Source organism: Ambystoma mexicanum, chromosome 8 (genome assembly GCF_040938575.1).
Source record: "Ambystoma mexicanum isolate Mex_15411 chromosome 8, UKY_AmexF1_1, whole genome shotgun sequence".
In the NCBI taxonomy this organism is placed as follows: Eukaryota; Metazoa; Chordata; class Amphibia; order Caudata; family Ambystomatidae; genus Ambystoma; species Ambystoma mexicanum.
In genome coordinates, this window is record NC_090929.1 from 75,333,107 (window position 1) to 75,357,789 (window position 24,683).

The following is a 24,683-nucleotide window of genomic DNA, read 5'->3' on the forward strand; positions in this document are numbered from 1 at the left end:
GGAGGCTAGGGGGAGGGGGGAGAGGAACCAACCCAGGAGGCTAGGGGGAGGGGGGAGAGGAACCAACCCAGGAGGCTAGGGGGAGGAGGGAGAGGAACCAACCCAGGAGGCTAGGGAGTGGGAGGGAGAGGAACCAACCCAGGAGGCTAGGGGGTGGGAGGGAGAGGAACCAACCCAGGAGGCTAGGGGGAGGGGGAAGAGGAACCAACCCAGGGGGCTAGGGGGAGGGGGGAGAGGAACCAACCCAGGAGGCTAGGGGGAGGGGGGAGAGGAACCAACCCAGGAGGCTAGGGGGAGGGGGGAGAGGAACCAACCCAGGAGGCTAGGGGGGTGGGAGGGGGAGAGGACCCAACCCAGGAGGCTAGGGGGGTGGGAGGGGGAGAGGAACCAACCCAGGAGGCTAGGGGGGTGGGAGGGGGAGAGGAACCAACCCAGGAGGCTAGGGGGGTGGGAGGGGGAGAGGAACCAACCCAGGAGGCTAGGGGGGTGGGAGGGGGAGAGGAACCAACCCAGGAGGCTAGGGGGGTGGGAGGGGGAGAGGAACCAACCCAGGAGGCTAGGGGGGTGGGAGGGGGAGAGGAACCAACCCAGGAGGCTAGGGGGGTGGGAGGGGGAGAGGAACCAACCCAGGAGGCTAGGGGGGTGGGAGGGGGAGAGGAACCAACCCAGGAGGCTAGGGGGGTGGGAGGGAGAGGAACCAACCCAGGAGGCTAGGGGGGTGGGAGGGAGAGGAACCAACCCAGGAGGCTAGGGGGTGGGGGGGAGAGGAACCAACCCAGGAGGCTAGGGGGAGAGGAACCAACCCAGGAGGCTAGGGGGAGAGGAACCAACCCAGGAGGCTAGGGGGAGAGGAACCAACCCAGGAGGCTAGGGGGAGAGGAACCAACCCAGGAGGCTAGGGGGAGGGGGAGAGGAACCAACCCAGGAGGCTAGAGGGAGGGGGAGAGGAACCAACCCAGGAGGCTAGGGGGAGGGGGAGAGGAACCAACCCAGGAGGCTAGGGGGAGGGGGAGAGGAACCAACCCAGGAGGCTAGGGGGAGGGGGAGAAGAACCAACCCAGGAGGCTAGGGGGAGGGGGAGAAGAACCAACCCAGGAGGCTAGGGGGAGGGGGAGAGGAACCAACCCAGGAGGCTAGGGGAAGGGGGGAGAGGAACCAACCCAGGAGGCTAGGGGGAGGGGGGAGAGGAACCAACCCAGGATGCTAGGGGGAGGGGGGAGAGGAACCAACCCAGGATGCTAGGGGGTGGCAGGGAGAGGAACCAACCCAGGAGGCTAGGGGGTGGGAGGGAGAGGAACCAACCCAGGAGGCTAGTGGGGAGGGGCCCAGGAGGCTAGTGGGGGGGAGAAACAAACCCATGAGGCTAAGGGACCCAGGGGGGGGGACAGAGGGACCCAGGGGGGGGACAGAGGGACCCAGGGGTTAGAGGGAAGAGAGGAGCCCAGGAGGCTGGGGGGGTGAGCCTACGAGGCTAGGGGTAAGAGATGGACCAACCCAGGAGGCTAGGTGGGTGAGGAACCAACCCAGGAGGCTAGGAGGAGGGAGGAGAGAAACCAACCCAGGAGGCTAGGGGAGGGGGGAGATGAACCAACCCAGGAGGCTAGGGGGTGGGGGGGAGGAACCAACCCAGGAGGCTAGGGGGTGGAGGGGGGGTTGGAACCAACCCAGGAGGCTAGGGGGTGGGGGGAGAGGAACCAACCCAGGAGGCTAGGGGGCAGGGGGTGAGAGGAACCAACCCAGGAGGCTAGGGGGGTGGTGAGGGAGAGGAACCAACCCAGGATTCTAGTGGGGGGGGCAACCCAGGAGGCTGGCGGGGAGAAACAAACCCATGAGGTTAGGGGGGCCAGGGGGAAGAGAGGGACTGGGGGGGGGGAAACAGAGGGAGGGACCCAGGGGGGGGGACAGAGGGACCCAGGGGGGGAAACAGAGGGACCCAGGGGGGGAAACAGAGGGACCCAGGGGGGGGGGAACAGAGGGACCCAGGGGGGGGGGAACAGAGGGACCCAGGGGGGGGAAACAGAGGGACCCAGGGGGGGAGGGGGGAACAGAGGGACCCGGGGGGGAGGGGGGAACAGAGGGACCCGGGGGGGGAGGGGGGAACAGAGGGACCCGGGGGGGGAGGGGGGAACAGAGGGACCCGGGGGGGAGGGGGGAACAGAGGGACCCGGGGGGGGAGGGGGGAACAGAGGGACCCGGGGGGGGAGGGGGGAACAGAGGGACCCGGGGGGGAGGGGGGAACAGAGGGACCCGGGGGGGGGGGGGGGGGGAACAGAGGGACCAGGGGGGCGGGGGGAACAGAGGGACCCAGGGGGGCGGGGGGAACAGAGGGACCCAGGGGGCGGGGGAACAGAGGGACCCGGGGGGGGGGGGAGAACCAGAGGGACCCGGGGGGGGGGGAGAACCAGAGGGACCCGGGGGGGGGGGGAACCAGAGGGACCCGGGGGGGGGGGAACCAGAGGGACCCGGGGGGGGGGAACCAGAGGGACCCGGGGGGGGGAACCAGAGGGACCCAGGGGGGGGGGAACAGAGGGACCCGGGGGGGGGGAACAGAGGGACCCAGGGGGGGGGAACAGAGGGACCCAGGGGGGGGGGGAACAGAGGGACCCAGGGGGGGGGGGGAAACAGAGGGACCCAGGGGGGGGGGGGGAAACAGAGGGACCCAGGGGGGGGGGGGAAACAGAGGGACCCAGGGGGGGGGGAAACAGAGGGACCCAGGGGGGGGGGAAACAGAGGGACCCAGGGGGGGGGGAAACAGAGGGACCCAGGAGGGGGGGAAACAGAGGGACCCGGGGGGGGGAACCAGAGGGACCCAGGGGGGGGGGAACAGAGGGACCCGGGGGGGGGGGAACAGAGGGACCCAGGGGGGGGGGAACAGAGGGACCCAGGGGGGGGGGAACAGAGGGACCCAGGGGGGGGGAACAGAGGGACCCAGGGGGGGGGGGGAAACAGAGGGACCCAGGGGGGGGGGGAAACAGAGGGACCCAGGGGGGGGGGAAACAGAGGGACCCAGGGGGGGGGGGGGAAACAGAGGGACCCGGGGGGAGGGGGGAAACAGAGGGACCCGGGGGGAGGGGGGAAACAGAGGGACCCGGGGGGAGGGGGGGAAACAGAGGGACCCGGGGGGAGGGGGGGAAACAGAGGGACCCGGGGGGAGGGGGGAAACAGAGGGACCCGGGGGGAGGGGGGGAAACAGAGGGACCCGGGGGAGGGGGGGGGAAACAGAGGGACCCGGGGGGAGGGGGGGAAACAGAGGGACCCGGGGAGGGGGGGAAACAGAGGGACCCGGGGGGGGGGGGGAACAGAGGGACCCGGGGGGGGGGGAAACAGAAGGACCCGGGGGGGGGGGAAACAGAAGGACCCGGGGGGGAAACAGAAGGACCCGGGGGGGGGAAACAGAAGGACCCGGGGGGGGGGGAAACAGAAGGACCCGGGGGGGGGGGAAACAGAAGGACCCGGGGGGGGGGGGAAACAGAAGGACCCGGGGGGAAACAGAAGGACCCGGGGGGGGAAACAGAAGGACCCGGGGGGGGAAACAGAAGGACCCGGGGGGGGAAACAGAAGGACCCGGGGGGGGAAACAGAAGGACCCGGGGGGGGAAACAGAAGGACCCGGGGGGGGAAACAGAAGGACCCGGGGGGGGAAACAGAGGGACCCAGGGGGGGGGGGGGGAACAGAGGGACCCAGGGGGGGGGGGGACAGAGGGACCCAGGGGGGGGGACAGAGGGACCCAGGGGGGGGGACAGAGGGACCCAGGGGGGGGGGACAGAGGGACCCAGGGGGGGGGACAGAGGGACCCAGGGGGGGGGGCAGAGGGACCCAGGGGGGGGGAACAGAGGGACCCAGGGGGGGGGAACAGAGGGACCCAGGGGGGGGGAACAGAGGGACCCAGGGGGGGGGAACAGAGGGACCCAGGGGGGGGGGACAGAGGGACCCAGGGGGGGGGGACAGAGGGACCCAGGGGGGGGGGACAGAGGGACCCAGGGGGGGGGGAAACAGAGGGACCCAGGGGGGGGAAACAGAGGGACCCAGGGGTTAGAGGGAAGAGAGGACCGCAGGAGGCTAGGAGGTAGAGAGGAGCCTGGGAGGCTGGGGGGGAGAGGAGCATGCAAGGCTAGGGGTAAGTGATGGACTAACCCAGGAGGCTAGTGGGGGGCAAGGAACCAGCCCAGGAGGCTAGTGGGGGGGCAAGGAACCAGCCCAGGAGGCTAGTGGGGGGGCAAGGAACCAGCCCAGGAGGCTAGTGGGGGGGCAAGGAACCAGCCCAGGAGGCTAGTGGGGGGGCAAGGAACCAGCCCAGGAGGCTAGTGGGGGGGCAAGGAACCAGCCCAGGAGGCTAGTGGGGAGCAAGGAACCAACCCAGTAGGCTAGGGGGGCGAGGAACCAACCCAGGAGGCTAGGGGGGGTGAGGAACCAACCCAGGAGGCTAGGGGGGGGTGAGGAACCAACCCAGGCGGCTAGGGGGGGTGAGGAACCAACCCAGGAGGCTAGGGGGGGTGAGGAACCAACCCAGGAGGCTAGGGGGGGTGAGGAACCAACCCAGGAGGCAGGGGGGTGAGAAACCAACCCAGGAGGCTAAATGAGGAGAGGGACACCCCCGGGGGTTAGGGGGAGAGAAGAACCCAGGAGGCAGAAAGGAAAGATATACCTATTTATCTCTCCCCCAGCTTAACCCAGGAAGCTTGGAGGGGGAGAGAAACCTAGGAGGCTGGGAAGACTCATTGGGATGGGGAGAGTGACAACCAGGCGGCTGGGAGAGATGGACCCAGAAGGTTGTAAGAGAAAGATTTCGAAGTTAGCTCTGGTTACAGAGATGTTGCCAGAAGGTGGGGAGAGAAACCACGGGAGAAGGGGTGAACAGAGAACCTTTGATGTCGACTTTCCTAAGGAGGTGAATAGTGAGGAGAAAATTCAAGTGAAGGGTCACCAGCGTGGAGAAGTGAAACAAAGAATCATCTGGAATACGAGGGGGGGGGGCGAAAGGAAGATCAGGGGAGTTAACAGCAGTGGGAGGCGGAGAGAAGACACAATGGAAAGCCTGGGAGGGCCAAGGTGGGGGGCGAGTGCAGGGAGAGAGAAGGACAAAACTAGAGAGGGTCGCCCAGGCATGAGGGGCAGCTCGGAGAGGGAGAGAATGGATTGAAAAGCTGGAGAACCAGGACACTGGTGGAGGGAGGTGGTTGGAGGCCTAGAGAGGACCCTGTAAATACCTTAGCCTGGTCTCCTGTCTTTCTGTTTCTACAGCCTTAGTTTTAAGGCATGCTACAGAAGGACATCCACTACAAAGCAGTCCTCGCCATGCGCCAGTGGCACAAGCACATCGCCAAGGAGACGACAGCAGCACAAGCACGTATCCAAGGAGACGCCAGCAGCACAAGCACGCATCCAAGGAGATGGCAGCGCACACAAGCACACCTCCAAGGAGACGACAGCGGCACAAGCACATCGCCAAGGAGACTAGAGGCTTCGCTACACGCTGAAACAAGATCGTGGGAGCCAATTTTCTTTATTATTTTTTTTGCGCAGGCCCCCCCCCCCCCCTAGCACCTATCTCCCCATTTGGTGTTATGTTCATTTGCCAGAAAGGCCCATGATCCGCCCTTACTAAGAATGGTAAAAAAGTTTGCTTTGAGCCTTACCGGGTGGCCCTTACTTTGACATACGATCTTGAGCCTAAAAGGATTGCTTTAGTTTGTCCTTACATAATGCTACTACAAAAGAACATTCCCATCTGGCTCATGTCGGATCCTAGGATGTTTCATGAGACTACATGGCTGAATGCATGTAGTAATGTGACCGCCTTCCAAGTCACACCCTCCTGCCTGACATGTTAATGAATATTTGTACCAAGCACTATCACCACCGGAGTGGTCCTCTGGCGCTCCGCTGGCTCCGAAAAGGGGAGATGGGGAGAGGCGGGGGGGGGGGGATTAGTGGGAATAACTTGGAAAAGTGCAAAAGAGCAGTGATGCTCAACCCGGTTAACAACGTTAACTGGGCTTGGGGTGTTTTCCGGTCGGTAGCCGCCATGTGCTGTTGTGCGAGTCTATGTGTGGTTTGTTGTTGCAGTGTGGTGAAATTTGTTGTGTTTGGTTAGAGTTTGAGAGGTGTATGCAGAGGGTGAAATTGTTAGTGGATTGGTTAATTGGCATTGCTGTCTGGAAGCGAAGCGCTAAACTTCCATATTCTCTCCAGGTGGGCGCGTGAGCATCGCCGCACCTCCATCCAGATCTGGGACCGGCCGACACCCACAGCCCCTCCCACACATGGCGCCCACCCACATTCATAACCGTGTCCAAGTTTCGGCCCCGGCCACCTCTGTAGGAGGGGCAAGCAGGTGTTTGTGAATCCAGTCAATACACGACATCGGTTAACCAACACTACTCCATCCGGATGTGGCAGTGGTTGGCATTCCCAGTCTTATCCAACTGCACACACAGGTTACCGCTCGCAGCCCCTTCCAGCCATGGCACGTGCCAATGCTCGCAACTATGTGCAGGTGCGGCACCTGCCATCATTCACAACTCCATCCGGGCCCGGACCATGCCAATGTCCACAACTTACTTCAAGTGTGGCAACTGCTAATGTTCACACAACTCTTATTCAAATATGGTACCAGGTAGAGTTTATGGAATGGGTGAGGTTGTTGGATGGAGTTGGCCTGGCATGCTAATTTCTGTCCTCATAAGGTGTTGCTTGTGCCCTATTCGACCTAGTGTGGTCTCTCTTGATATTGTAGGAGTCTCCCTTAGTCAGTTCCGGGTGTTGTCAGTGTCATCCTAAATTCTGTCATTCTGTTCTTCGCGTTTCCTGTTTGATTGTTTAGTTTTTTCAATTTGAATCTGTGGTTTTGAAGAGCCAGGTTTTGAATAGTTTTATGAATTTTAGGTGGTCTTTGGTGTTTGTCATTTATTTCGGGATGCTGTTCCAGGTTTTTGTGGCTAGGTGGGAGAAGGGGGAGCCCCCTAGTTTTTTTTTTGAGGTATGGTTTTTGTTTCAGGCGGATTTTGCAGTGGGGGCGAAGGTGAAGGTAGGACTTTAGAAAGTTGGGGTAACAGAAATGTGTTGGGCCCGATAAAAAAAAAACATGTTATCTGCCAATAAGTGAAGAGACATTTTGGGGAGTGGCATACACGCATAGGAAACTGCAGAGACAACAAAAATTGGTGCCACTTTAGGGGAAAGTGAGAACTGTGGGACAGGAAATAAAGGCAAAGGAGTACAGGGCAACAACATGAGAGCAGCAGGAGAGGACCTAAGGTACAGAAGAGTGGGTCAGAGGGATGGAGCCATTCCGGGCACTCACCTGATCTTATGAGCAGCCAGCGAGTGCACGTACCCCGCCTCGGAGGGGGTCAACAGCAGCAGACTGCTACCACGGAGGCCGATCCGCGCAGTCCGGCCAATGCGGTGGATGTACTCCGCTGGGGAGCTGGGGGCACTGTACTGAAAAGAGGACAGGTAAAGGGCAGTTAGAGACCACGAGAGTAAATAACCAGCGCTGCAGGTTTCAGTGGACAATGACCCCTTCCCCCCCCTGCCCGATGAAAACACATTTTCCCCCCATCTTAAAACACAGGCTGCCAATGGGATTCAGAACACACCCTAGATAAGCAAGATTGGGCTAAACCAGGTTACGCCGCGCTAGGATGTCAAGTAAATATGAGTCGTGGATCATTTGAAGCTTGAATCTATGTTATTATGGTCATTAGAGTGCTACTCGCACCTGGGTTCGGGCGAGACCTGTGCTGTCTTCGGATTACTTTTAGACTTGTACAATGAAAACATGTTCACACTGGTTAATCCTTGGCTTTTATGTGTTGCTCCTACTGATCGTCCCGGGTGGGTGTTACTGAGCTTCCAGGTTTAGAAGGGCCTCTGCTGAGCAGGTGGTCGGTCCCCTGGTCTGCTGCAAGTGGCCACCCTGCGAATTGGTGATAGCGCTAAAAAGAGGGGAATTCATTCATACATAAAATCAGCCACTGAGTCTCAGTGGTGCAACTACTTCTATTACAAGGAGGTCAAATGTGCTTAATGTCTCGCCTTTTTAACAAGCAAAACATTACAGTTTTCTTTTTTGTAGTTTTGTGTAGCAGAACCCAGGAAACAGGCTTATGCCAACTTTTACAAAAACTATAAAGCCATGAAGGAGTTCGAGCTCATGCAAGAGGCTGGTGTGTTTCAAAGCGCGCAACCAAAGGGAACATAGGTTATCGGGTTGATGATCGGTCTGAAGATGATTGAAAACCAACACTCTTAATTGTAAATTTCAGTGCTGGATATATTGTAACTTGATTAAATGACATGCTTGTTTAAGAAATATATATGGGATACATTACTCACCGTAATCGTATTTCTGATGCTTGTATCTGCTTAGATTCACATGCTGTGCATAGGCCGACATCTAGTGGAAGCTGCGGAGTATTACAGTTTGTTTTTCGAAAGTCGAAAATGGGCGTCGACACAGGCGTGCCAGTAATACTATCCCTAGTGTGACGTCCACTGTACCCAAGATCCCTCACGCGTGTAGGATCCTCAGATTGTATTTTTTCTGACATGAGGAAGCATGAGGAGTAGCGTGAGTACAGATAATCCAAGCAGATAGACAGAAAAGGTAAGACTACAAGCAATCATGCGCCTTCTCTCGGAGGGGAGGAAGGGTGGGTCGCATGTGAATCTAAGCAGATACAAGCATCAGAAATACGATTACGGTGAGTAATGTATCCCTTCTGAGGCTTGTGGAATCTGCTTAGATCACATGCTGTGCATAGATTAGCGAGCAGTACCAGAAGAAGGAGGTGGGATGTGAGAAGGGTCATGAGCAAACAGGTGTCTTAGAACCGCTTGTCCCACTTGTGTATCTGTCTTGGAATGAGTGTCAATGCAGTAATGCTGAGTAAAAGTGTGAATAGAGCTCCAAGTAGCCGCTTTGCAAATGGTGTCGAGGGGAACATTTGCAATGAAAGCCAGAGTGGCACCAATGCCTCTAGTAGAGTGGGCCCTTGGCGTAAAAGGCAGAGTCTTGTCAGAAAGAGAGTAACACAGCTGTATACAGTTGATAATCCACTTCGAGATAGCGCCCTTAGAGACGCGATCCCCCTCTCTGCCTGTAGCTACGGAGACAAACAGTTGATCTGTTTTCCTTAGCGGTCTGGTTTTATTTACATAGTATAGGACCGCCCTACGCACATCTAGGGTGTGTAGTTTCACCTCAGCCGAGCTTTGCGGGTTCTGGAAGAAAGCCGGAAGCTCGATGGACTGGTTTACATGGAACTTGGATATGAATTTAGGTGAGAACCTAGGGTGTGTGCGTAAAACCAGTTTGTCCTTGTGGATAGTAAAGAAAGGATCCTGCACTGACAGAGCCTGAATTTCACTGACCCTTCTTATGGAGGTAATGGCTACTAAGAAGGCCGTTTTATAAGTCAGGTGTTTGAGACTACTTTTATGCATGGGTTCGAATGGGGGTCCCATGAGCTTAGCTAGCACCACGTTGAGGTCCCATCCTGGCGGTGGGTTCGAAATAGGAGGGTGAAGTCTCTTTACTCCTTCCATGAAGGCTTTAACCACTGGTACTTTCCACCACGAGACCTTGTTATGGGATGTGGTGTAAGCCGAGAGGGCTGCCAGGTGTACTTTCAGCGAGTTAAAAACCAACCCTGCATCCAGCAGGTGGAGCATGTATGTCACAACGTTGGAAGGAGTGCAATCAACCGGGTTGATTTGTTTATTCTGGCACCAGATAACGAATCTTTTCCACTTATCAAAGTAACAGTGCCTTGTATTTGGTTTCCTGGACTCCTTTAGAATGTCCATACACCTCTGTGGTAATTTGAGATGTCCAAACTCTATGACTTCAGGAGCCATGCTGCTAGGTTCATAGAGTTGGGTTCCTGATGCACTGTTTGACCCTGTTGCTGGGACAGTAGGTTGTACCAGGCTGGGAGTCTGATGGGTTCGCACACCGCCATCCTGCGTATGTGTGGAAACCATGGTTGTCTCGCCCACATGGGAGCAACTAGGATGAGCGTCATAGATTCCTTGTTCATCTTGTACACCACCTTCCTGATGAGAGGAGTTGGTGGAAAAGCGTACGCAAACATCCCTGACCAGTTCATCCACAGGGCATTCCCTTGGGAGTCCGGCTGGGGGAACCTGGATGCAAATCCTGGGCATTGTTTGTTTTCGCTTGTGGCGAATAGGTCTATAGTGGGGAAACCCCACTGAGAGAAGAGATCTTCTACTACGTCTCTGTGAAGGACCCATTCGTGTTCTTCTGGGAGGGAGTTTCTGCTTAGAGCATCCGCTAGGGAATTGAGCTCCCCTGGAACATGTTGCGATGACAGGAAGATGTTCCGTCTGAGTGCCCATATCCATATTTTCTGGGCAAGCTTGGACAGATTTGGCGAACGAGTCCCCCCTTGCTTGTTCAGATAGAACATGGCTGTCGTGCTGTCCGTCCTGATCTGCACCGACAAGTTCAGTAGATGGGGCTCGAACGCCCTTAGCGCTCGGAATACTGCCAGAAGCTCTAGCAGATTGATGTGGTTCTTGGCTACTGAGTGAGACCAGAGACCCTGAGCTGTGTGGTGGAGATGGTGAGCTCCCCACCCAGTCAGGCATGCATCTGTAGTCACCACGGCTTGTACTTCGGGATCGTAAAAGGGTTTCCCCTTTGCGAGATTCTCTCTTGTCCACCAGTGTAGGCTCTGTACGAGTGTTGGCGAAACGACCACTAGATCGTCCCAATGACCACTTGCCTGAGACCACTGTTTCGCCAACCATTCCTGCATGGGACGCATGCGCAGACGCGCGTGGGGGACCAGGTAAATGCATGACGCCATCATGCCCAGTAACCGCATAGCTTTGCGTACTGTTATCTGTTGACCTGACTGATAATGCGGAATTTGCAGAAGTATATTCCGAATTCTCTCTTCCGAAGGGAAGGTCAATCCTTTCTGAGTATCTAGGATAGCTCCTAGAAACTGTTTTGAGGTGCCTGGCACCAGACTTGACTTTTTCTCGTTGATGGAGAAGCCTAATTCGTGGAGGAGGTCGATAGTCCTCTGAATGTTTGACCTGCAAATTCCTGGGGTTTCCCCCGTTATGAGCCAGTCGTCCAGATAAGGGTACACCGGGATTGCTTCCCTGCGTAGGTGTGCAGCCGCCACCGCCAGTACCTTGGTGAATACCCTTGGTGCTGAAGCTATCCCGAAGGGCAGTACCTTGAATTGGTAGTGGCGACTGTCCACCTTGAAGCGCAAGTACTTTTTGTGCGCTGGGAGCATGGAAATATGAAAATAAGCATCTTTCATATCCAAGGTTGCCATGTAATCCCCCTTTTTAGGAGGGGGATTACCTCTTGTAGCGTGGTCATACGGAATTTTTGGGGCTTGACATATTTGTTGGCAGGCCGTAAGTCCAATACTGGGCGCATTGTCAAATCTTTCTTTGGCACAAGGAAGTAAGTTGAATAGATACCCTTGTTTACCTGGTGTCCTGGGACGAGTTCTATCGCGTCCTTTTCTAGCAGAATGGCGATCTCCTCGAGAAGGATCCTTTGATGCTCTAGGGAGTGCACTCTTTGTCGTGGAGGATGATTCCGGGGACGCTGCAGTAGTTCTATACAATATCCTGCGGATACTGTTGACAGCACCCATCTGTCTGAGGTGATCCCTTCCCAAGCCTGGGTGAAGGTGGAAATGCGTCCCCCTACTGGGGTTGCGTGGCAAGGGACCCTGAACTGAGCGTCACTGTTTTGGTGGAGGCGTGCCACCGCCCTTGTTGGGGCTGCCTCTGCCTCTTCCACGACCTCTCTTGTTACCCCTGCCGTAACTCTGGGTAGACTGCTGGTTGTTATTCCATTGTGTACCTTGTCCCTGGGCATAGTTGCCTCTTTGTGAATTTTGGCCGCGTGGGCGACGAAAATTATTGTTCCCCCTCTGGTTAGGGGGTTTGTTGGTAAGCTGGCCAAGGGATTTGAGAGTCTCATATTCATCTTTGGCATTTTTAAGTGCGTCTTCGACCGCTTTCCCAAACAATAGGTCGGGTTCCACTGGCTTGTCTATTAAAGAAGCCTGGGTTTCTGTCTTGAATCCCGACTGCCGTAACCACGCATGTCTCTTGATAACAGTACCTTCTGCTATCAATCTCCCTGCGTTGTCAGCGGCGTCGAAAGTTGCTTTTAAAATGCAACCAGACACGGCTCTCCCCTCTGCCGAGATCCGAGCCAGCTGGCCCTTTAACGGTTCTGGAGCAGAGGCAATGAGCGCCGCGACTTCTTCCCATTGATGGCAATTGTAACTAGCCAACAGGGTGGTGGAATTCGCAATCCTTGCTTGGTAGGCGGACGTTGAGGCTACCTTTCTGCCAAACCCGTAAAGTTTTTTGCTCTCCTTGTCGGGAGGAGCTTCTGATGAAGATAAGGGCGTGCCAGCCCTCTTTCTAGTGTTGGTCACCACTAGGGAATCTGGTTTAAGATGTCCCTTTATATACAGAGGGTCAGACTGGGCTGCCCGGAAAATCTTTTCAATTCTGGGGTTGACAGCTCTGGTGAGGTTAGGATTCACCAGGGAAGGATCTATTCTTCGTTGGATGGATTTGAGGATAGGGATGGTCTGAGCGACCGGTCTTCTCTCTCCTACAAACTCCTCCGCGAAGTCCCTTTCCTCCTGTACACCGTGGGTGTCGATGTGGAAGTGTTCCGCTGCTCGAGCGAGAACCTCGTTAAGGAGGGGCTGGTTATCAACTGGAGAGTCAGTAACTGGGGCTTCGCTTTGTACTGGGGAATCTACTCTGTAAATTTCCTGCTCATCTTCTCCCTCCTCCAGGTCCTCATCTGTGCTTTCCGCTGTTTCCCCCCTTCTCCGTGCGTGGAAAAATGTTTTCCCTGTCCCTTGGGGGCCCCAGAGACTTTCGACGCCTGGCGTCGAGGGTCTGGAAAGGTATCTGTGTGCTTCGGGCGTGGGGCCTCACTGGTGTTAACCGCGGTTTCGGTATCTTGGAGCGCGGCCTGGGGGTGGAAGTCGTCTTCGTCTCCCGACGATCGAACTTCCGTTAGTGTGTGTAGCGAGGCACTCTTGGCAAGAGTGGATGATTGCCTTGCGTCGTGAGGCGATCTCGATCGAGAGCGCCCAGAGGACACCGAGTCGGACCGTTCTTTTTGTGCCTCTTTCCGGGAAGTCGACGTCGTCGAGGTCCGGTTGGTCTTAGTGTGTTTAGTGTGTGTTAGGTGTGTAGCGCTTGCGTCGCCGGGGGTCTTCCCCATAGCCGCCTTGCCGGACGACCTTCCGAGGTCGGGGACCTGCGCTCGTCGGCTGTCTTTCGACGCCGTAATGCCCTCGCCGTCCGAAAGTACGGCGTCGCTGCCATCGCTGAAGGCGCCCTCCGCTGCCATGGCCTCCTGCCTGGCGTGGTGGGCCCAACGCTTTGTCGAACGGTCCTTAAGTGTCTTAGGTTTAAACCTACTACACGCTCTGCAGTTCGCTTCGGGGTGATCCCTCGGCAAGCAGAGATTGCACGTGGCGTGCCTGTCGACCCAAGGGTATTTGCGATTGCACTTGGGGCAGAATTGAAAAGGGGTACCCTCCATACGCACCTTAAGGCAGCGGGCTGCTAAGTGTAGGAATATATATAAATGTAACTATATATCAAGAGTGAAGAGTATGTACCACCCCCCACTCTCCCTACTTGTAAGGGCCGAGGCCAGCGGCCTACTAGGCCCGGGCCGAGGCCAGCGGCCTACCGAGGCCCAGATCCGTCGTGCAGCAGTCGACGGTCGATGACTTCTCCAGCCGTCGTATATAACAGCGAGTGGTTTCTTAGCGCGGGACCGGGATTCGAACCCGTGCTGCGCCGCATTCTATTGCTTCCGCGACAAGCACGTTGCGCCCCCCCATATTGGGAGCGGTGTGTGTGGGGGGGGGCGGGGACCCTAATACGAAGTCCACAACGTTACAAACGAAACCTCAACTTGCTTGCACCGCTACACAGCTTGACAAAAACATGCAACTAAAACCAGGGCATTGATGCAAGAGATCACATTTGAAATGTGTTGTGACTGCGTGTTCTGGTAGTGTGAGGTAAGCTAAAGTGTGCATAAAGGATATACTCCATTGGGGGAAAGGTGAGGGACAATGATTGACACAAAGCTAAGCATCGAGTGAGTCAGGGTCACAGTATAGAGCCCCTAGAAACGAGATTGATATATAATATGATAGGTTATTTATAACGCGCTTAATACCCAGAGGTTTCTAAGCGCGGACCCGGGGATCGAACCTGTGCTGCCCTGCGTCGTCTTGCTTCCAGGGCGAGCGCGTTGCCCCCGAGCTATCTTCTCTGTACAACTTGACATAGCACATTACACTGCGTATCTGCGTGCAATGTTTTCGCCGAGGCTTCATTTTCATGTGCAGGCGGAACTAGGCAGTGAGCCCACAAAGGAGCTTTGCACGGTGGTGAGGAGGGAACGTGTGCGTGCTGGCCCTTTGGCTTCCAACCACAAACGACGTTATTGTGATGTATACGTTTTATATAGGAAAACAAAAAAGAAAAACAAACTCCAGTGTGTGTGTGTACACACACAGGGACGCACGTGAAAAAAGAAATGGCGGCGCCAGCACGGCCCCTCCAGAAGTCGAAGGCTGGTGACATGTGGCGGAGCGGGAGATGGGCCAAGGATGGAGTAATGGGCCTTCTGCAGGCGGCAAGCTGCCCGCCACCCAATCCATCTCTCTCTGGGTCCCCTCATTAACCTGCGTGCATCTATTTCCAGGGCGCCCGCCTGTATGTCAGCCCGCGCCCCGGCACCCCCGCAGCCAGGCGCACCTGTGCGCCAGGAGCCGGTGCAGGTAATGAGGCCTAATGAGGGGGATGAAGGCAAGCCTGGCGAGCAGGCAGAGCGCCTGTGATGGAGGCCGCAGACAGGCAGGTTCGGGGCTTCTTCGTGTACCTGTCTGACATCTAACGCGGCCTTCAGGAAATACCGATTGGCTGTCAGCAGCTTACAGACAGAATCTTAAATGACATGTTCCCTGTGTGTACGCAGACACCCAGCAACACTTAGACTCACTGACACAGAGGCACACAGGGACAGTGCCACTCGCAGGGATGGGGAGACGCTGCCGGAGAAACCGGTGCGCAACACCCAGGCCCACTGCACACAGCCACAGGGACAGTGCCACTCACAGAGATGGGGAGACGCTGCAGGAGAAACCGGGGCGCAACAACCAAGCCCACTGCACACAGCCACAGGGACAGTGCAACTCACAGGGATGGGGAGACGCTGCCGGAGAAACCTGTGCGCAACACCCAGGCCCACGGCACACTGCCACAGGCACAGTGCAACTCACAGGGATGGGGGAGACGCTGCCGGAGAAACCGGTGCACAACACCCAGGCCCACTGCACACAGCCACAGGGACAGTGCCACTCGCATGGATAGGGAGACGCTGGCGGAGAAACCTGTGCACAACACCCAGGCCCACTGCACACTGCCACAGGGACAGTGTCACTCACAGGGATGGGGAGACGCTGCCGGAGAAACCTGTGCGCAACACCCAGGCCCACGGCACACTGCCACAGGCACAGTGCCACTCGCAGGGATGGGGAGACGCTGCCGGAGAAACCGGTGCGCAACACCCAGGCCCACGGCACACAGCCACAGGGACAGTGCCACTCGCAGGGATGGGAGACACTGCCGGAGAAACCGGTGCACAACACCCAGGTCCACTGCACACAGCCACAGGGACGGGGAGACGCTGCCGGAGAAACCGGTGCACAACGCCCAGGCCCACGGCACACAGCCACAGGGACAGTGCCACTCGCAGGGATGGGAGACACTGCCGGAGAAACCGGTGCACAACACCCAGGTCCACTGCACACAGCCACAGGGACGGGGAGACGCTGCCGGAGAAACCGGTGCGCAACGCCCAGGCCCACTGCACACAGCCACAGGGACAGTGCCACTCGCAGGGATGGGGAGACCCTGCCGGAGAAACGGTGCACAACACCCAGGCCCACTGCACACAGCCACTAGGACCGTGCCACTCGCAGGGATGGGGAGACGCTGCCGGAGAAATCGGTGCGCAACGCCCAGGCCCACTGCACACAGCCACAGGGACAGTGCAACTCGCAGGGATGGGGAGACGCTGCCGGAGAAACCGGTGCGCAACGCCCAGGCCCACTGCACACAGCCACAGGGACAGTGCCACTCGCAGGGATGGGGAGACACTGCCGGAGAAACCGGTGCGCAACACCCAGGCCCACTGCACACAGGGACAGTGCCACTCGCAGGGATGGGGAGACACTGCCGGAGAAACCGGTGCGCAACACCCAGGCCCACTGCACACAGGGACAGTGCCACTCGCAGGGATGGGGGAGACGCTGCCGGAGAAACCGGTGCGCAACACCCAGGCCCACGGCACACTGCCACAGGGACAGTGCCACTCACAGGGATGGGGAGACGCTGCCGGAGAAACCTGTGCGCAACACCCAGGCCCACGGCACACTGCCACAGGCACAGTGCCACTCGCAGGGATGGGGAGACGCTGCCGGAGAAACCGGTGCGCAACACCCAGGCCCACTGCACACAGCCACAGGGACAGTGCCACTCGCAGGGATGGGAGACACTGCCGGAGAAACCTGTGCACAACACCCAGGCCCACTGCACACAGTCACAGGGATGGGGAGACACTGCCGGAGAAACCGGTGCACAACACCCAGGCCCACTGCACACAGCCACAGGGCCAGTGCCACTGACAGGGATGGGGAGACGCTGCCGGAGAAACCGGTGCACAACGCCCATGCCCACTGCACAAAAGCCACAGGGCCACTCACAGATGGGGAGACACTGCCGGAGAAAGAGGTGCACAACACCCAGGGCCACTGCACACAGCCACAGGGCCACTCATCAGGGACTGCAACACGGAGACAATACCACAGGGATGTTGACACACAGATCGGGACACACAATCTTCAGACTTGCAGGTAGACTCTCCAAGCGACTCGCAGAGACAGGAGCACACTGACAAAAGCTACGGGCACACAACAATGCCTTGTCTTATCACACCTACATGCAAGGGTGATGGGAGCACCGCCAACCAGAGAAAGGCAAGGACACACTAACAGACATGGCCTATTCAAGCTCACGAGGCGCAGCACCATTACAAGGGCACAGGAGCAGGGGCCCCAAGAACGATGGAAACACAACAAGCAGTACAATAACAACACTGATGCCCCCACATCAGTACCCACAATACTGAAGACACAATCCCAGGGCTAGACAACATCCTACAGCCATCGAGGCACCGCCACTCGCAAACACTCACTCACATAATGCAACACTAACATGGCTTCAGACAAAAACTACAAATGCAAAAAACACACACATGCTGAAACGCAAGTAAACATTGAACTAAAGCCTCAAAAGCAGTTAAGCAATCGCACACAAAGACCATCAAACTGGCAGCGATGCACGGTATAAATCAACACAACATCCCAACCCAACACAAACGGGTTGTACACAACAACATATGTACAAGGGAAAGTGCAGAAACAATGACACATTGACGTAAAGACGTTTTGAAGTATTCCACAAACATGGGGCTCAGGCAAGCATAGAAAGACACCCGGACAATGCCACCTAGAGAGGGAGGCACAGACACAAACTCATTTTTTATTTGCATTTTAATCTTACACACGGCCACTAATCTTGATTCCAGCTTTCCTTCTGTCCTCATCCTCCTTGACCTTTCCTCTGCTTTTGACACAGTCAATCACGCCACCCAGATCAATCGACTCCATGAGACCCTGGAGTGGCCTCGCTCTCCCTCTCCCTCCCTCTTCCCTCCTTCCCTCCCCCTCTACCCCCAGGGGCTCTATCCTCACACCCTGGCTCTTCAATGTCTACTTGGCCCCTTTGGCCCACCTACCTTCTCCAACTTTCAGTGTTATGCGGATACCCAGCTCTCTTTCAGACTCTCCTCTCCTTCCTCGTTCATTCCCGACTGTCCATCCTCGATTCAGGATTGGTGCGCCTCCAACGATCTCTGCCTTAATGCCAGTAAGATGGAGATCCTTGTCATTGGACCCCTGCTCCCACTTTCCCTCTCTCACTCTGGCCACCCTCCCTTGGCACTCTTCCTTCACCTTCCTTTGAGGCAAAAAACATTTGGTGTCATCTTCGACTCCACTCTCTCATTTTCGCCTCACATCACAAACCTTGCCAAGAAGGCCCACTGCCAGCTGCATCTCCTCAGAGGTATTCTACCCTTTCGCTCTTTCCCCCAGAAGCTCACTGTCTCCAGAGCCCAGGATCTCTCTCTCTAGGCTGGACTACTGCAACATCCTCCTTCTCAATCAGCCTTCCTCTACTCTCTGCCCTCTGCAACTAATCCAGAGACTTGTCCTTGGCCTCAAGCCCAGGGACTATCTCTCCAGCCCTGAAATATCTCCACTGGCTCCTGGTGGCTGCAAGGATCAAGTTCAAGACCCTCTGCATCGTCTACAGGCTTTCTGGGCCAGGGTCCGCAACTCTCTTGCAAAAAACCTTCTTTCTCGAGCCCTTCGCTGAGCCACCTCCAACTCCAACTCTCTGAGGGTCACATGCTTCTCCAGGCAGAGAGTGGGAGGGTAGATCTCTCCTCTGCAGGTGCCACCCTCTGGAATTGCCTCCCTGCCCCTCCCAAACTTGAGCCGGACCACCTGAAGTTCCGTAAACAGCTTAAGACCTTCCTTTTCTCCTCTGCTTTCTCTCCCTCTCCCCTACTGATCTGTCTGCTGTGCTGACTGGTTGCTTGCCACTCTCAGAGTCTAACTCGGTAAAAGGCTCCTCCATGATCTGTCTCATTTGCACTGCCTGCGGGCCTACTGCGCACTTAGGGTGTATAACTGTAACCCTACAGTCCCCTGCCTCCTTGCACTAACCCAGAGCCATGCTGCCCGGATTGCACCCCCCCCTTCCCCTCTCCCTGGCACTTCCCCACTCTCTGTTTCCCCTGTAATTTGCGTTCGTACATGCACATGACACAAGGACTAGTAAGATTGTCTTGTCCACCCTCGGTCTTCCCTACCTTGTCTTGTCACGCCTAGAAACACTTGTATACAGGTGCGTTATAAATAACATCATGTGAATGAGATACAGCTCTCCTTGAAGCTTCCTTCCTCTACCACCTCCTCTTCCTCTCTCATTCCCGACTGTCTGCCTGCTATTCAGGCATGATGTGCTGCTAATGATCTCTGCTTTAATGATCCTACTCATTGGGACCCCAGCTCCCTCCTTCCCTCCTTCACTCTGGCCGCCCTCCATGTGTCCCCTCCCCTCACCCTCACGTGAGGCAAAAAACCTTGGCGTTATATTTCACTCCTCTCTCTCCTTCTCTCTTCACATCATGGACCTTGCTAAGAAAGCCCACTTCAAGCTGAACCGCCTCAGAGGCATTCTCCCTTTCCTCACCTTCCCCCAGAAACTAATGTCTCCAGGGGTCTGGTCCTCTCCAGGCTAAACTACTGCAACAGCCTCTTCCTCAACCTGTCTTATTCCTCCCTTCGCCCCCTTCAACTAATCCAGAACAGGACTTGGCCCAAGCCCAGGGACTGCATCTCTCCAGTCCTACAATCACTCCACTGGCTCCCGGTTGCTGCAAGGATCAAATTCAAGACCCTCTGCATCGTCCTCAAGGCTTTCTGGGGCTTGGGACCCCTGCTACATCCAACTCTCTCTCCCTAAATGCCTCCCTGCTAGAGACCTTCGGTCTTCTAGCACCAACTCGCTGCATATCAGACGCTTTTCCAAGCAGAGAGTGGGGGTAGATCGCTCTCCTCCGCAGATGACTCCCTCTGGATCTCCTTAAGTTCCAGAAGCTTCTCAAGACCTTCCTTTTCTCATCCTTCCTTCTCTCCCTTCCCTGCTAATGTCCCCCTCTGCCTCTTGAAAGGCCACCTGGTTCCGTCAGATTCTTCCAGGTTGCCAGGCCCTCCTTGACTAACCTACCCCTGCACCTGGCCCCCTCTTCCTGTACTTGCCCTTCCGTAGTCCCTCCCCCTGCACTAGCCTGGCCGGGTCTGCACCATTAAGCCCTCCAAGCCCGGTTCCTCACATTTAGCACGTGGACCTTCTTCCCTTGCACGCTCTGCTTTCCCTTGGCTCGGTCTGTCTTGCTTCCCCTGGCACTTGCTTAACCCAGGGGCCCTTCCACTCTGACCGGCACTCCCCTCTACCCCCTGCACTTCTGGTTACTGCACTAGCACAATCCGAATGACAAGGCCTAGTAGGACTGTTTTTGCCACCCCTGTGCCCACCCCTTTTTTTGTCTTGTTGCGCCTTGAAACCCATTTTGTATAGGTGCATTTTAAATTTAAGAGCTCCAACCAGAAGCTGGGTACAGGATTGGCATCAAGTGTGGGGGCCGTACATAAGTAAATGAGATGCAAGAACACACACTTTAACCTGGAGTAGTAGGGAGACATGGGGACAGCAAAAGGAGGGTGACATGGACCTTACAATGATTACAGGCTAATAACGACCAGTTCCATGGGCTGCACTGTGTAGTAACCGCCCAGGGCCACAGAGTGCAGCAAGGGCATTTAATGAGGGTCTCTGGGCCGTTATTACTCGGCACAGCCTGTGAAATGGCTAATTATTACTACCAGAACACCACATTTGTTTACTGGGGGGTACTCGGAGCAATAATTCATCTAAAAACAAGTCTTTGTAAGCGTGCGACCCGTGGTAAGGGCAATGAAAAAATAAAGCTCCAATAATGGCCGACATTGAAACTAAAGCAGGGGCTCTCTCAAAGCCTCGGTACTGAACAAGCAGCGCACTGTTCGCACATGCCTTGTGCCTCCCGCAGCACTACTGCTTGCCACAATGCCAGAACTCCCACCCCTGCCAGTCCCCTGCCACACTTCCCTCACCTCCAGACACCACCCTCTTCTCTGCCACAGAGCTGCTCCTGCATGCTGAGGCGCCAGCGAGGCAGTGCAGAGGCGGCCTCTGGAGTGAGGCCAGAAGGTTTCTGGGGGGTGTTTGGCAGTGCGGGGGCACAGTACTGAAGGGTGGGGTGGGAGGATGATGCAGGGCATGTGCAAGCAGTGAGCAGCTTGCTTAGAACCCAGGCTTGGTTCGGTAGATTCGCCCGGGTTCTGAGCAACCCCAATTGGCTGCCACACTCACAGAGGGAGCTAATAGACAACATTTGGAGTATTTACATATGCCAACATGGTTCCCCATCCTACCACAGAGGATAATCAGAGACTCTACCCCCCCACCCCTCTTTTACAACACAAACACTTGCACACCACAAAAGACAACGGACTAACACCAGAGCCGTTTTCTTGACATGTCCCAATACAAGGGCCAGGCAATTGACCAAAATCACACACCCGACGGCCCTTTCCCTTCCCCACAGGGATAAAAGGTGAAACACGAGAGCACACTACGAGCAAGGCAAACAGCACAATGAGACAGCTATCCCAGGGTGGCAGTTCAAGAGGAGAAGAAAAGCAGAGAGAACTGAAGGGCGACAAGGAGAGAAGCAACCTTGCCCTTTCCGACCCAGACCCGAAAAGGCTCCCAGAAAGGAATCGGACCATAAACAATAGCCAGCATGTGTTGCAGCAGATACCAAAGGTACACTGAGCCCTCCTTATCTGATAATCAGGACAGGGAGACACTTGCTACCGTGGTACCGTCCTTGACACCAGACCAAAGAAAAGACAAGCGGTTCATCACAGACAGTGAGTCAAAGGGAGGACCGATAAGAAACCGAGCTGTGTTGAATGAAGCTTGCAAATGGCAAATTAAGGTCGAAATCCAGCTGCAGAGGGGTAGTGCACCAGGTGGGTACTCAATTGATAGACTGGTTGATTCCCCTACTGTTGAAACTACCAATACTTGAAGGCCCTAGGAGAGCCGCGCGGAAAAGGTCAAAGTGGTCATACAGGGGTCTAACAAAACCTCCTGTACAGTCCAAAGTATTTGACCGGCACGTTATTGGAAAGCTAAGAGAGATGAATTACGCATAGTAAGAAAAGAAAAGGAACTGTGTGGTTGGCTAGAGTGAACCCAGCGGAGGGATGTCCACAGTGGATTGTCTAAAAGGACATTAAGACTTGTGAATGCCACAGGTGAAATTGTTTTGGGAAAAGCTGCAGTGAAACCGACTGAGGGAGGCTAACAGCTTCCAGGTCAAAGCGGCCCAACTTTGGAACTCCCTACCACACCATCTCAGGACGGATCAATCCTACCCAAGGTTTAGACTTAGTTATATCAACTGGCTCAAGGCAAATGATCACTAAACAAGTATGTACCTGTGTATATTTTTCTTTATATATTTGCCATGTCCACCTACTTTTGTAGTGCATACCTATGTATTAGTTATGCCTTTTCTATGTACTACCTTGTAATTATATGTCCTGTTTAGAACTATCTATGTAACTTGTAAATTAAGCATTGCATTGTCTGTACTGCTTGCGCCCCGATACTCCTGGGTCCGGTGCGCATCATATAAATGAATAAATTAAACATTTGAGAAGGGTCGGAGCCTGGAAGTGGGGGGTCAAGGGGTGAAAAGTCATCACCCAACCTACATACAGAAAGGAACATTTTGTTTGTTATGCTGAACAGTTCAGGTCCTCAGAGGCAAGACCTTTTGTAGAAATGAGACTTAACCAGTGGAGGTCCCGATACCGGAGAATGGAAAGCTGGGAAAGCTCGAGCATGTGCTGTAATCCGGAGTCCCGCCTTGTCCAGTGCTCAAAACGTAGGGACGGGAGACCCCCCCCACACCCCCACTGACTACCACATCCTGACTTAACATTTGTGAACACTTCTTTCTTGTGAACCCTATCCCACACTCTTCTTGTATTTAGTTGTAAGGATTGACAATATATATATTTGTTTTTAGTATAGGCCCTTTTTATTTGACAAGACGCCACTAGGACTGCCTTATTTTTTATTTGATGGTCGTGGCTTACTCCCACCTTAGATTTAGGTTTAGATTAGGCGTTTTTCCAACCTGCCTATACAGTTCAATAAACACTGTTTAACTATGATCACTTGTGTCTGTCTTACTGTTGCCACCATCAGTTCCTAACAAGAGTGGGCGACTGCTCCTGAGACAGTCACCCCAGATGGAGGTGGTATGTAGAGGTGAGTGAGGATCGAGGGAGGTTGATCGAGGTTGCAGGTAAAGTGGAGTAAAGGAGTCCCATGATGAGGCCTAAGCAGTAGTCCCGCCTACTGAGGATGAGGGCGGAGAAGACATTCCTGATGGTGTAAAAGGGGCGATGGGTGTGGAGGGGTCGGGGGGTACAGATATTCAGACGTGCACAAGGATCTGGGCAGAAAGAAGAAACCGAGAACACACAACTAGCCAACTGGCGATTGCCAGTGACAAAGATGCCAGCTGGTCGGAACTATTGCAGAATCAGGCAAAGCCCATATTACCTCAATTCCCCACATGGCACCAGAATAGAAGAGGCAAGGAGCACCCCAAATTGTGCGAGTACAGGTGATGAGTGAGTGGAAGGGATCAGAGACAGAGAGCCGAAGAGTGGATGAAGAAGGCAAGGTAAAGGAGGAGGAAGGAAGACTTCTCAGGAAGATGCTGGTGGTTTCAAATGGAGGGAGGAGGAAGGAGGGAAAGAAAAGGGGAGGCATCCCAGGAGAGGGGGTGAGTAGTGGAGAGAACATCAGAGGCAAAGAAAGTTTGGCATTGAGGATGAGGCAGGAGAAGGAAAGGGGTGGGAGCATCCCAGGAGAGGGGATGAGAGGTGGCGAGAAGATCAGAGCAAAGAAAGTTTGCCATTGAGGAGGAGGAAGGACAAGTCAAGAGGGTGGCCCAGGAGAGGGGATGAGATGAAACGCCCCCCACTACCTCAGGTTGCAAGGCAGGGTCTGTTTTGGGCACCAATTGTCCTGGAGCCAAAGGTCCCAAAGCCCTATAGTTGCTCTCTTTTCTATGCTCTCTTTCTGGCCCCTTCAAGTAATCTCAGGTTCATTCTTAATAATGTCCGTTTATGATCCTTGTCCATTCCTGGCTAGGATTCTGGATGAGCCCTCCTGGGTCGGAATGGTGGGCCAGTGTTATTTTTCCATTGCCACACTGGAATCCGGACTATGGCTTCATCTACCCTCGATCTGGTTTCTCTCTCTCCCCCTTTCTCTTTCCCTCATTGCTACTTATTCCTTCTCTCTCGGTCTCCATTTCCCTCTCTTCTTGCCTTTCCATTCTTCCTTTCTTTCTGAGCCTTCACGCTCAGGGCCCAGGTCAATGGAGCTCTAGCCTTTGCACCTTGTACACACCTCAGCTCAGGCCTCACGGTTTCACCACCTGCCACCCTGCACCCTCTCTGGCTTTGGACAGTCCTTATTCTCTGTATCACGTCATTTACTTACCTACGAACTGTGTTCCACTATTCTAGAAAGTAATGTTAGTGTAACTGCTTTTTCCTGAAACAGAATAAGTAACATAGGTCACTACCAATAGGGTCTGCTCACCTTGAATGACACACTGTCATTCTAAACGTCAAATAATGTGGTTTTACTGCCACTGAAAAGCATGCTGCCGTTCTAAATGTGTAACACTGGGTTTCACTCACCTTGAACTGCATATTGCTATTCCAAATGTGCAACACTGGGTTTAACTCACCTTGAACTGCATACTGCTATTCCAAATGTGCAAC

General features: G+C 55.4%; 1 protein-coding gene across 1 annotated transcript in view; it reads right to left on the minus strand.

The window, feature by feature from the left end:
• The window catches only part of DDX31 (DEAD-box helicase 31), a 468,302-nt gene that overhangs the window by 131,538 nt on the left and 312,081 nt on the right, over window positions 1-24,683 (minus strand). The window contains exon 17 of the mRNA XM_069609310.1: window positions 7,304-7,443. Within this exon, the coding sequence (XP_069465411.1) occupies window positions 7,304-7,443 (140 nt within the window). The remainder of the gene's footprint in view (window positions 1-7,303; window positions 7,444-24,683) is intronic.